At 39.5% G+C, this 14,198-nt stretch overlaps 1 protein-coding gene across 11 annotated transcripts in view; it reads right to left on the bottom strand.

The window, feature by feature from the left end:
• The window catches only part of DPH6 (diphthamine biosynthesis 6), a 216,523-nt gene that overhangs the window by 13,487 nt on the left and 188,838 nt on the right, over nt 1-14,198 (bottom strand). Inside the window, exon 15 of one of the 11 annotated variants that reach the window (XM_021401715.1) lies at nt 5,954-6,267. The exons of the other annotated variants lie outside the window; for them this stretch is intronic. Within the exon in view, the coding sequence (XP_021257390.1) occupies nt 6,152-6,267 (116 nt within the window). The 3' untranslated portion in view covers nt 5,954-6,151. Of the gene's footprint in view, nt 1-5,953; nt 6,268-14,198 lie in introns of those variants that run through there. 11 annotated transcript variants of the gene reach the window in all.

The raw sequence follows: 14,198 nt of genomic DNA, 5'->3' as shown, positions 1-14,198 counted from the left end.
AATAATTATGTGAGTGGCAGGATCTCAACCTGAGAAAGCTTTTTGTCTGCACTGGGGATTGTAGCACAAAGAGAATCACATTTGCCTTGCCTAATCTGAGTGGCAATATGAGATATTCTGACTTTTGGTATTTAAATAGTTAGTTTAAAACAAGATCCATAGCAATGGAAAGCAAATCCTCAGTCAGAATCCCGGTGCCCTGAGTTGACTTGGTGGAGGAGGCGTACAAATGAGAAGTGCACCCAGGGGCTCTGGGTCTCAAACCAGACCATGTTCCTTGTGGGCACTGGGGCAGTGCCTTGAGAAATGTCCCCTAACAGCACCATGGCACACTGGGGGTGGTTCCTCTTGCATGCTCCTCCATTTGGGGCATCTTGGCATTCAGAAGCCAGAACAAAGCGTGCTCTTAGAGCAGTCAGATGTTTACCATGCATATGCCTTATTGAAAGAATTAGAGCTACATTTAAAAGTACACTTCTGGGTCTCCTTCCTGGAAACTCTGTTTATTCCTCTTCATGTGTCAAACACTACTTACACCTAGTAGCAGTGAGTAGGCAGCCCAGGGTCCTTTTCTTCAAAGACATCCTATAAATAAAGAATAATCCCCTTAGGTCTCTGGACCTTTTGCTTGCCTTTTAGCTTTGCTTCCCTACTGGTTCCTAATAACACCAATCCTTTGACACCAACTCTTGTCTGCGTTCCCTTTCTATTATTTTGTATCACTTAACACCTCCTGCTTTGATCCTGAACAGACCCAGCTCTGGTGCTATGTGAAGTTAGTTCAGTTACAAAAGGTTCCTACATGCATTTGCATGTATCTGGGTCTCGCTGCAGTGCATGGATCTGCGTGGGAGAAGGGCTGAACTTTGCAAAGAGAGAGAGAACTCTTACAGTTGAGAAATGTATTTCTTCCTTCTGGACCCATATTCTTCTATAAGCAACAAAATACTGTCAAGGTAACTACCATTAAAACATGAGACTCAGAGCAGATGAAGTTGTGCTTGCATGAGCTTGCACCCCTAATGCAACATCATGACTTCTGTCTCAGAGGAACAATGTCTTTCTTGTAAAGTGGGGATATGGCAGTAATAGGATGTACTGGAGAAGTTATAGTTATTTAGAACTGGTAACAGTTGTCCATAACAGGAACCGCTGAAGGAGAATTGAACATCCTGTTTGACAGAGCTCAAAAAAGTTTTATTTTTTCCCTTCTGTCTTGGCAAAATCTGAAGAGGAAGAAATCTTACAAGTAACAGAAAGCAACAAGGCTAAATACCTGGTGACTTTGAGGCCTAAATCTCTGTTATAACTGAGCTCCTGCCAAAGCAAATGTCTCTGCCTTGTGGACGGCAGGGAGCAGCGGAGTTCCCCTCCAAGCAGCAAACCCCAACATGTCCACTGTGAGGGGAAGCCTGCAGTGCATGGCTGCCCCACTCACAGCCCACACAGGCACTGGGTCATGGGCTTGTACAACCACCAGAGGAATCATGCTGTGAAATGTATCATTAGTGTTACAGGGTGGATTATAGGCTGCTCCTGTGATCTGAGAGCGCTGCAGGTGGTGTGCTAGGAGAAAAGCTTTCCAGATTGTGCTCATGCAAATTGGTATCTGTGATCACATTCATTATGGCTCCCACCACAACATTATTTTCACACTCTCGTGTGCTGTTCACTCAGTCTAAACTTTTTGTTACTGCAGGTTGTATGACTACAACTTAGCATATCTTTTCCAACACCTTTACAAGAGTGAGAAAACATTATTTCAAAGATACAAATATGGCAACAGAGGCACATGAAAAGTAATGGGCGTGCTTAAAGTTAACCAGAAAAGGGGTTGCATGACCCTAACCTATGTCTCCTGACTCTGGAGTTGCCTAACAAGTTACTAAGTCAGAGTAGCTGTCAGTTTGCTCAGGGCATTTAGTTCAGCTCAGTTTTTTGTTCTGAAAAATTATTTTCTTCTGAATGGGAGATCTGCATAATTTAGAGAAGAGCTGGAATTGCTGAAAGATGGGAAAAGTAGAGGTGAAATATGACCATGTTATTGAGTACATCCTGTTTTTTTTTTTTTTTTACTGTGGACAGCAAGTCTTTTCAGATGGATTAAATTGTAAAACTATTTCAAAATGATTTAGGATTAAAAATACAATCACAAAATAGCAATATAATAGGAAATTCAGGATGAGCAGAGATATCCAGGAGATGGTTTTCAAACATTTTGCATGAAACAGAGAGTGAAAGGAATGACAAGGAGACAGTACTGCCAGGACATAAGCTTTGAGAAGATCCTTAGGACAACTTAACTGTTTGAAAGTACAAGGAAGAAGCAGACAGTACTTTAAAAAATGGGAAACGCAGGAAATCACAGGCAAAACCTAGCCATGAATTAATCCAACAAAAGTCAAAGCCAAGAAATTGTGAGCAGTGAGTCATCAGTAAAAGGGCGCTTGCGTGTAACATACGGGTTCAGTTCACAGGTACCCAATCTGTTTTTTAAAATTAAAATTTAAAATATGTCAAAAATATTCAGTGTTCAGATGAAAGTTGAAAAAAAGACTTTCAAGATTTCAAGTCTGTATTTTGAATGTTTGGCTAATACATCAACACAGGCTGGCTTGCCAAAAATATTAAAATACAACTAAGGAGATCATAAATTAGTAAATTGTCAAGTATTCTTAATACGCGTTCCTAACGCCAGACATTTATAATAGTAAAGGAAGGTTACTTAAATAATAAGTGTCAGCTACTACTCAGAGAGCTCAGGATTGTTTTACTTTAATGCACAGGATAAACTTTGCTTCAGCAAAGCCATTTGGAAAGAAGTAACAATGCTTTTACTTGGAAACATGAAAAGTGCCTATATTTTAGGATTTCAGTATTCACTTAGAGAACTATTATACCATGCAGTACAAACCTTTTATTAAATCGCTGCATTAATTTATTTGAAATAAAAGTTTTATTCAATCACTGTATTTTGATAGACTAGACTACTGCATGTAGATGGGAGATAATGGATTGAGCAGAATGTCCTTGAAGGTGAGTAGCTGCTTCAGCTCACCTCTTTAATACTCAGGAGACATCCTCCTTCCATTGCCCATTGGACTTTTGAGAGCCAAGGGGAAAGATGCACCAGTGCTGTCTGGTGTAGCAAATCAGCTCCTGAATCACCTAACTATAAAACTCGCAGAGAAAAAAATTAAATGATCTCTGCTTAAAATATCGCAATGTCATTTTTAAATCTCTTTAGGAAGATCAGCTCCGGTGACTTTATAGCAGCTTAGCCATGTGTATTGTAAGGGCTCACTGGTACTGTAGCCATCACTGGGTTTTGAAATGAGTAAAACACAAAGTTATTAAATCAGTTTTGGTCTTGCAGTCTCATTTGGCCACTTCATTTTAGTATGCTTTCAAGCAATTAAAGAAATTGATACACAGATTTCTAAAAGAAGCAGGAGACAGAATTTTACTGGCATAGAGATCTGTAAGAAGTCATGGATTTCTTTTTGGGAAAAAACAAAACAAAACACAAATGCCATATTCTTAACACTTGTAACAACAGAGAAAGGAGAAATTAAATTCATGGGTTACTTTTTTTAAAGACGTCTTCCCAGCAATTATGTAGCTTTTTTCAGCTGTGAGTTCTGGAATGATCAGCAAACCTTTTTGTGTTGTAATACGCACACAACATATTTTCCTGCAAGTTAAGCCCAAATGAGAGAAATGTAAGAATCTGTGTGCTTATATATAATCCTCAAAACCAGTGTCATAGAACGGTATATGTAATCTCAAAATTAAAATCTGCTGGTGTAAACACTCACCAAAGCTTGTCCTTCAAACAAATAAAACAAACAAGCAAAAAAAAAAAAAACAAAAAAAAAACAACAAAAAAAACCCCAACCAAGCAAACAAAACACAAAGCAAAACAAAAACCCAAACAACTGCATCTATAAATTTTAAGTATTTGTCGTCTTTCCCTCTTTTCATGAAAACTAACATTTGTGTATGTATGTGCCCATGTGCCTCCCATCCTCCTATTTTCAGCTAGCACGTTCCTTACAAAGAAGCTGATGATCTGTGAAACAACTTATCCACTTATTAGGATAACTTATTAGGATCCGGTAATTATGATGCATCTGCAGCATAAGGCAGATAAAATGGTGTTAAGACATTTCTTTCTATTATAAAAATCTTAGGTCCCTATATGGAACAGCATTTTACCCACCTACCTTGCATATCAGTGTTGAAAGAATTGCTTTGTTCACACTTAAAGCTCAGCAGACTCATAGTCTTAGTTACTCAGACACTTAGAATATGTATGAAGCATTTCAAGGAGAAAAAGTCACCAGACTGTTCTTTTTTATCTGTTCACAGAATAAACCCATTAAACCCATTTTCTAGTCTCAAAAACAACCAAGCAAACCAAAAACAACAACCTTGCTGTTGAGAAAAGAGTATTATATTGTTTTATAAACCAATGCATTACATTACCATGTCTCAGTGTTAGGAAAAAAGAAGGGCAACTTGAGTCACGAATCTTTAAGGAAAACTTGCAGGAAAACTGAGTTTCTGTGTCTCTGGGCTGTGGACATACTGCAGTGAAAGAAATAAAATACTGATATTTCCAGGGAGAAGTAAGAAAATGATTTAGCCTTCTAAAAGAGTAGAATTCAAATAAAACAGGCACATCCAGGTATTTGCAAAATCTTTTTTAATTGAGGGAAAGAGTAAAGATCAAATGTGTTTTACTGTAGCCTAAAAATGATGCCGAATGCTAATAAACTAATATACTGTTAACAGATTCTTCCCTTTCTTGTTATGAAATCTAATGCATCTATGTATTCATACACTGGTGTATAAAAAGCTTTCTGCCTTCTCTCTTCTAAAAATATTTGAATAACTATGACAAAAATAATTCTTACAAAAGAGGATGGCAGTTCTGCTATATTCCTTGATGTAATGGTAAAGGAAAATGGCATTTAACAGTCTATTTTCAGATAATAATCAGCATAATATGCTGGACATGCAAAGCATTTGACAGTGCAAAATTCTCTTTAGTCACTGGTTTTGTATCAGCTGCCAAGTGCCTATCTGGTAATGGGCAAGAAAGTGTGGCTTCAGTGCTACAGTCCCAACCCAATATAAACGTCCTGCCATTAATCGGACTTTTGTGGAGTTATCTCAGATACATGCTGGCACAGAAGAAGTGCAACTGTCGTACTGGTCATGTAGCTCCAGTACTTAGACACGGGAAAAGAAGCAATGAAAACAGCTGTAGAGCAAAGGCAAAAGTTTCTTTCTTGAAGGCTTAATTGTATAGCTTTTGCCTTAAAATAAGATTTCTCTACAGTGCTTACTGCTTAAGAGCTAAGTCCAAAAGGCTTCCCCTCCTTTACCAATCCTATGTCATAAGTACAATATCAATGCAGTGAAATCAATAGGAGCTTCACCTATGAGTCTGAGCCTGCTTTAATGAAAGCAGAGGTAAAACTCCTGTTGATTTTTCAGGGAAGAGTGAAGCCCTGGGGTATACTGGTAGCTCTTCATTAAGAGCTTTCTACCAGATATATAGCATGAAGGCACTCACTACTACCTCAGATAGAGGGATGGCAAATCCTACAGTCTAACCATCACCTCCATCACTCATTTTGCTAAAAGATTTGTCCTGAATATCCCTGTGAATAATAGTTCCCTAGTCCAGAAAAGGGTTACTATCTGGCCACAAAAAACTTATTTGTGAGTTTACTTGAAGTCAGTAAATTCAACATAAAATTGAAAGGGAACAAAGTCTTTAAAACAGTATTGGATCTAAGGTTCTGAAGTCATAATCAGTTCATTGTAACCCAGCCTAAATATATCAAACTACAAAACTGATGTGATCAGAGCAACTGTCATTTCCCAGGATCCACCTGTTATTACCAGAATGTATCTAAAAATAAGTCAGAAAAAAGCACAATATTTTGAAAAGAAACCTTTATTGTTCATACAAAGCTGACTCTGTCACATATCATGAGGCATAATTAACAAGCTAAATATGACTATGCTTAAATCAAACAATATTCCTTAATGAAAGTATCCAATGCAGTCATGATCGATTCTTTGTTCTTTCTGGGATGAATGTGTGTTTTGATATCAGCTCATCTCTTTTAAGCTGCTAGCTTAGCCAGCATGTTGTATGAATAACTTCCTTGCCAGGTAAATCCACCACAGGTACTAAAATCAGAGCTGGGGTCTTCTTGCCCAAGCACTTTTCAAGGTTTTCTTTTAGTCCTAAAAGAGAAACAAAACAATTCACGAATCTTCTTTGTCTTATTTACTATTGTGTGTCATCTCTTAAAAATGATTCCTGAATATATTTCTGAAAACTATCACGAAGTAACAATTAACAAAAGTGAAATGCAACACTGAGTTTTCAGTTTATACAGGCAAAAGAATCACCATCTCTCACCTCCAACTCAACTAATTTGAGATCAAGTGTGCATGATTTTATTTAAGGTCAGGATTCAGCAAAACAGCTAAAAGCATGACCAGCTTTGAGTGAGTGGTCTGTTGGTGACATATACAGCAAGCTCAAGTGAAGAGCAGACAGTAAAAATAACTGAAGACCAGCTGAAATGTAGTTCTTTGTAATTTCTGATATTTGGATGATGAAAGTATTGTTGTCTATAAGCGAATTTCTGCTCTCAAGTGCAAGGGTGAGCCCTGTTGCATCAATTTACCAAATGTAAAATGGGCCATTTTAAGTAACATTGTGAACATGATTTCTATTTGAAATCAATGGAAGCATTCTATGTTGAAGATAAAAGGAAGTGCAGGGATGACAGCATACATGCCTGCAACTACCAAAAATACAGAATCCAGCTACAAAGAGCTCAGACAAGACTGTTCTGTGACAGAAATCTGTAAATTTCATGTCCACTAGGGGAATGATGATGGAGACAATCTAATCAGGAGAAGAAAGGAAGAAAACTAAAGAATTTAAAATTAGAAGGCAGCACTAAGACATTTCCAGCCATGCTGCAACCTCAATGGACACAGTAGGAATCCAGACACACAGAGCCTTTAAAGAAGACTGCAGAAACCCTTCCAAACAGCCCTGCAAAATAATGGTTCTGAATGGTATGGTATGGCTTGCATGGTTTTTGGTTTTGTTAAGTTATTTCTGTCTGTAGCTTTTGTGATTACTGCAGTTCTTTACAACACTAAGCATTCCTGGCTAGAGAGGGTGTAAAGAGGGCAGAACTTGACTGTCAAACTGTGGTGGTTGTTTTTTTTTTTGGCATCACTGCCTGTGAAACTGTGAATAGGCAGTTCAGTCAAAGTGTTACCTCATATAGGATAAAACAGGAATGTTGCTATTGTATTCATGGCTGCCAAAACCATTCTCTCTTGTTACCTGGCAGCAGTATAATAAATTAATGTAATGAAGGCAACACTGCCTGTGAAATATTGCAAAGACACTATCAGCCTTCTGAAATTCTGCTCGCTTTCTTGTATTAACAACATTGACATTAGAGATGAAAACAGATGGGGTGAGCCAAAGATCAGCAGTCATCTCAAAGGCCAAAGGACTTCATATTGTGTGTAAAAAGTGACTATGTCTATGTATCTCAGATATTCAGTGACTTGCTAATTAGGCATCAGCTAACATTCTCATTCTAAACTTCAATTTCATAGAATCATAGAATCATAGAATCATAGAATGGCTTGGGTTGAAAAGGACCTCAAAGATCATCGAGTCTCAACCCCTCTGCCAAGTGCAGGGTCGCCAACCACTAGACCAGGCTGCCCAGAGCCACGTCCAGTCTGGCCTTGAATGCCTCCAGGGACGGGGCATCCACAACCTCCCTGGGCAACCTGTTCCAGTGCGTCACCACCCTCTGTGTGAAAAAGTTCCTCCTAATATCTAACCTAAATCTCCCCTGTCTCAGCTTAAAACCATTCCCCCTTGTCCTATCGCTATCCACCCTCACAAACAATCGATCCCCCTCCAGTTTATACGCTCCCTTCAAGTATTGGAAGGCCACAATGAGGTCTCCCCAGAGCCTTCTCTTCTCCAAACTAAACAAGCCCAGTTCCCTCAACCTTTCCTCATAGGAGAGGTGCTCCAGCCCTCTGATCATCTTGGTCGCCCTCCTCTGCACTCGTTCCAAGAGCTCCACGTCCTTCTTGTGCTGGGGGCCCCAGGCCTGGACACAGTACTCCAGATGGCGCCTCACAAGAGCCGAGTAGAGGGGGACCACCACCTCCCTCTCCCTGCTGACCACTCCTCTTTTAATGCAGCCCAGAACATAGTTGGCCCTCTGGGCTGCCAGCGCACACTGCTGGCTCATGTCCAGCTTCTCGTCCACCAGGACCCCCAAATCCCTCTCCGCAGGGCTGCTTTCAAGTACTTCTTCCCCCAGGTTGTATAAATACCTGGGATTGCCCTGGCCCAAGTGCAGCACCCTGCACTTGGCCTTGTTGAACCTCATTAGGTTCTCGTGGGCCCACTTGTCCAGCCTGTCCAGGTCCCTCTGGATGGCTTCCCTTCCTTCCAATGTATCGACTGCACTGCTCAGCTTGGTGTCATCTGCAAACTTGCTGAGGGTGCACTCGATTCCATCGTCTATGTCATTGATAAAGACATTGAAGAGCATCAGTCCCAGGACTGAGCCTTGGGGGACACCACTCGTGACCGGCCTCCACCCTGACACAGAACCATTTATCACAACCCTTTGGCTGCGACCAGCCAACCAGTTCTTAACCCACCGAACAGTCCATCCTTCAAATCCATACCTCTCCAATTTGGAGAGAAGGATGTGATGAGGGACCCTGTCAAAGGCTTTGGAGAAGTCCAAGTAGATGACATCCATCGCCCCCCTCCCATCCACCGATGCCGTCACTTCATCGTAGAAGGCCACCAGATTGGTCAGGCAAGATCTGCCCTTGGTGAAGCCATGCTGGCTGTCTTGGATCACCTCCTTGTCACGTATGTGCCTTAACATGTCTTCTAGGAGGATGTGCTCCATGATCTTCCCAGGCACAGAGGTGAGGCTCACTGGCCTGTAGTTCTCCGGGTCATCCTTTCTCCCTTTCTTAAAAATGGGAGTAATGTTTCCCTTTCTCCAGTCACCGGGGACTTCACCAGACAGCCATGATTTTTCAAATATGATGGAGAGCGGCTCGACAACCACATCAGCCATCTCTCTCAGAACCCTAGGATGGATGTCATCTGGCCCCATGGACTTCCACACATTCAGTTTCAAGAGAAGGTCTCGAACTTGTTCCACTGTTACAGTGGGACAAAATCCGCTCCTCTCACCCACACCTCGAGGTTCAGGGTCCTGGCAGACACGGGGAGCCTGACCATCAGTGAAGACTGAGGCAAAGCACTTATTGAGCACCTCAGCTTTTTCCACGTCTGAGGAAGCCAAATCTCCATCCTCATTTACCAGAGGGGGAACACTCTCCTTGACTTGTCTTCTCTTGCCTATGTACCTGTAGAACCCCTTGTTATTTTTCACACCCCTAGCCAAGTTCAGCTCTACCTGCGCCTTGGCTTTCCTGATCCTATCTCTACACATGCGGACAACAGCCCTATATTCCTCCCAGGCTACACAACCCTGCTTCCACTTTGCATACATTTCTCTCTTTTCCCTCAGTTTAAGCTGCAGGTCCTTCAGTAAACTTTATAGCAATGCTAGCTCAGAAGGCATTAAATGGAAGTGAGTAAAGGAAATTAACCTCAAAAATCACCAATTCTGCCCTACTAAGATAGAATTTCCTCTTTTTCCTCAATTAATATTGTGAAAATGTAATTTCATTCTTTTACTTTTTACAGCCTTAAAAGTTGTGTAACAGTGCTAAGAGCTACCATAACAAAACAAGGTATTACTTTCAAAGGGAGAATTTGCAAGTGAGGCTATCTAGAAATTTAACTGCATCCTTTTGCTTTTTGAGGCAGCCAAAATACCCATAAATATTTACATTTGAAAATGACCTAATAGACTTGCTTAGCAATCAGATACCAGATACCTTCCCTGCTTTTCTATTGCAGGTGCAAACTACTGCAGCAAAGCCTATGCACATATAATTGAAATGTAGCTGGAAATCTGAGACATGTGCCTCTAAATGTTTTAATATACTTCTAAATCAAACAGTATGATGTGAAAATATTCTGCCTTAGACGTACATCATTTTACATTTGAAAACTGTAAGTAAAAGTCTGCCTATGCAAATTTCCCCAGGAAAGAGGATGTGAGGTCTTCCAAAAAAGTAAAATTGTAAGGTCCCCACAAAAGACAACACACAGTTAGTAAATCTGTGTCAGACTGTGTAATGATGGCTGACACAGTACAAAAATGGACAGCTGTACACTTAACCTCCTATAAATAGTATATAAATCTTCCAATACTAATTGCATATTTTAATGATGTGACATATCCTTTATTAAAACACTTGCAAATTATGCTTTTAGATAAATAAGAATCTTGGTCAACAGTGTGAATGCTTTCTGATGTTTCTGATGTATTCAAACGCTTTGTTCCAATGCACCTTGGATTTCAAAAATTTCTTTGCTTTATGTGACTTAGGGAAATGTTTCCTTAGTTGCACACTGAACTTGTAAACGTTGATCTTAAAAGTGAAGATGTTTAAAGGGCAGAGGATTACAGTAAGTGTGTTTACTGAAGCTTTAACACAAGCTGTGTGACTGATAATCATCTTAAATTTACTTAGTCTGCCCTATGCAGAATGTTTATTAATATAAAAACAAAAGCAGCTGGTTAGCGAGCAGCAATCACGTGGTATGTATTGTACATGTTTTCATTTTCTGTTACAGAATTCAATACTATTACTACATGACATTTTCCTAAAGCAGGTGAGCTTCATCCTGTAAGGTGGATGCCCTCTACTTCCAACTGAGTGGCAAAAGTCAATGGCACATCTTCCATATCAAGATTCTTTCTGATCCACTGTGCACTTTTCTATTGACCTAGGCACATTTGAAGGATACGGACATAACCAAAAGCTAAACTGAATGAAATTAATTAAAAATCCTTCCCTCTCTTACCAGAAATTCTGGTATTATCTATTTCAGCCATTCCTCTGTAAGGACAGCAAATTTAGATAAATAGTGATCATTATACTGGTGATTTCATACTGGCTTAGCATCCCTTCCATGTAATATGGCATATAATATCATAAGCTATTGTTTTGGAAGGTGCTTTTCACACCAAGTAAATAAAACAATATTCTGGGAGCCCCTGTATGGTCATTCCAAATGACCAGCAAGACCGTTTTCACATCTGTTCTGTCATTGGCTTCAGTAGGATTTAAGCCAATATGAGGTGAGATCACAGACTCCACTTAGGTGTTTCCAGGACCTGGTCCCTATTATTGCTGACATACTCTTGTTTCAACAGATATTTGCAGGTGAGGAACAATCTGATAGCTCAATACTGAAAAGGAAAATGGTAACAAAAAGGAAGATCACATTTAGTCCAGTACATAAAAATATCGCTTTTATATTAGAACTACTATATTTCCTTCACTTTTTAACCAAAAGATATTGTTACATTGCTTAGAGCAGGTTTTTAAATCCCTGAGCTAATAAAACTCAGTTGCTTCAGCTGCACAGATCTGACATGAAGCATGTACTTTGAAAAGATGCGTCACAGGGGATCAGGTTCCTAACAGTTGACTAAGAGTTCCAGTCCCAAAAGATGTGCCCCTGGTTTGCAGAACACTTAACCCTTCGACCAGTACCAACATGACTATTCACAGATTATTGATGTCCCTAAATCCCTGGCAGATTGCAGGCAGTTCTTGTCTCCCTTGAAGTCAAAGCATATGGTCACTAATGAGATGGATTAAAAAATACATGTACACATCCAAGGCTTTGCCACACGCGTGTAAAGACACAAAAATGGAAGGTGATTGAACTAGACCGAACACCATTAAATCCATGATTAGCCTCCTGCTATGGATCATTTCCATTGATCTATATACAGTTTCACAGCATAGTTTAATTAAAGCTGTCTGGGACAAGCCTCTGCCTTAAATGATCGGGCACAGCAATGAAAGGGTGAAACACAAGGAACTGGAGACCCACCCCCCCTTACCATCCTTAAGCATCCAGCTGACTGTCCCTCCAAGTTACAACAACTGCAAGGGAAGAAAATTTGCTTTTAAAAAAATATTCTGTTTGTACTGCTGTTTATGAGGCTTTAGTGTCACAGAAATCAGTTCAGGATTTTTCTCACACTTTTACTTAAAAATAATATAGAATATAAAATGATGTAGTTGAATGTAAGATTTTAAAACAAAACCAGTGCAATTAGCTTGCTTGATTTTCCTTGTCCAAACTAAAATCTAGTCTAGTAAATAAAATTCATTGTTGGAATACAAAAGTGAATTCCTTTGCAAAATATGATTTTGTGCTGTTTTTTTGTTGTTGTTGCAACTGTGAAGATTGCTCTGCCCACAGGAAAAACTGAGGTGACGTTGTAAATACTTGTGATTCCATTTTGACAACTATGTTTATGAACTTGATCTACCAGAAGCCTATCAGTTCCAAGGAAAAGTGGCTAAAGATACGTTATTCTGTGCTTTTATAAACATCTTCCAAAATTACTAAATTTGAAGTCTGTGGGAAACATTCACATGAAGAAAAAGAGGAAAATGTTGCATTTACCATGTAACATAAAAAGCTTGTTCATCAAATTTTGATTTTTAAAGAAGAGAGCGAAGTCTAGACACAGCATAAGAAATCTTCACAACACAAACTGGATACTGAAAGTTATGTAGCAGAAAACACAAATTCTCTTAGTTCACTTTTCAAAGTTTCAAAGACTAGCTCAGGTAATCACTTGTTTAAATCAGTTTCGCAGGCCAGCTGAAATTCAAACTGGTCATTTGTGTCATATATCATGGCAACAGTCTTACCCTGCAGCTTGAAGCATCTGTTTAATTATTATTCGGAAAAATATTCCAGGCCAGAGTGTTTAAAGTGCATCATCAGTATTGCATTAAGGAGCTTATAGTGTCTCTAGAACTGCTTCTAATCTGGTCTGCCAAAAGGTGTTACAGAGCTCCCCTATTTACCAGTACTTAACAAAACTCAGTTACAGCCTGATCATCATTACAAGTATGGAAATCATCATTATCATAAATTATATTATAAATATAATTATAAATATGTGGGTGAAGACAGACTGTAACTCATGCAAAACCAGAAGGATAAAGGAAAATAGTGTAATAGCCAGGACAAATAATCAGGACTGGTTTGCTTCCAAAGCACGTTTCATTTCCACCCTCCTAAGTTTAATCACTGGAACAGGCTGTGAAACTTATTTAATAACATTTGTTTAAAAAAAATAAAAAGTAGCTGACATAATTTGTATATTTAAGAAAAACAAATGCACTGTTTTAGGCTTATTTCTAAAATGTACATGCCCCAAAAGTAAAAAAAATGAAATTACAGAGGCAGTTGCAGGACTGCATTTGGAACTCAGGTCTCCAGAAATACATGTCTGGTCAGATGTTAAAACTCAGGTTTGCATAGTCTGCATTTGCAAACAATTCTTTCATAAAAATGTAACTTCCAGGATTTTTCCCACTTTTATGGACCCTTCTTGCTATGAGAAGCCTATTGGCTTATTGCTTCTCTATGGTGCCTTTTTGGTCATAAAATACCATGTGTTGTAGGCACAAATACTTAAAAAATAGGGTAGCGCTTCACACAGCAGACCAGTCACCAAATGCGACCTCAGACAAAAATCTGCTATAAAGAGAAGACCACCATTTTCTTATATTTTACTGCTAGTACTGTTTGTGCAGTGTATTTCTTAATCCTTTGAAATCTATCCCAAACCTGAAAAAAAACCAGTTCTAACATCTTTACACAGGCAATGGTGAAACCAGAATGCAAACTGATGTAGGTTTAGATAGATGCCTGCATGAGAGCCTGAGTAGCACTTCCTGAGTTGAGCAGAGGAAGAGGAGGAAAATGAGCTGCTTCCCTTCATGCCTCACCAAGAACTTGTGCTCTCAGAATCTGTGTGGAAAAGTTACGAGTATGCAGGCAGCAGTTTGGCTGATTCAAGAAGGGTAAGTGACTGATTTCTTCTGGCTCAAACTAGTTGGCTCTGAGGATGCCTGTGCTCCACACTACCAGTGCAAAGTGGAGAGGGAGGGGCAGCTCCAAACAACCAGCTCTA

This window comes from Numida meleagris, chromosome 6 (assembly GCF_002078875.1).
Source record: "Numida meleagris isolate 19003 breed g44 Domestic line chromosome 6, NumMel1.0, whole genome shotgun sequence".
NCBI classification, from domain to species: domain Eukaryota; kingdom Metazoa; phylum Chordata; class Aves; order Galliformes; family Numididae; genus Numida; species Numida meleagris.
The sequence above is the reverse complement of the archived record's forward strand: the minus strand, read 5'-3'. Positions and strand labels throughout refer to the sequence as shown.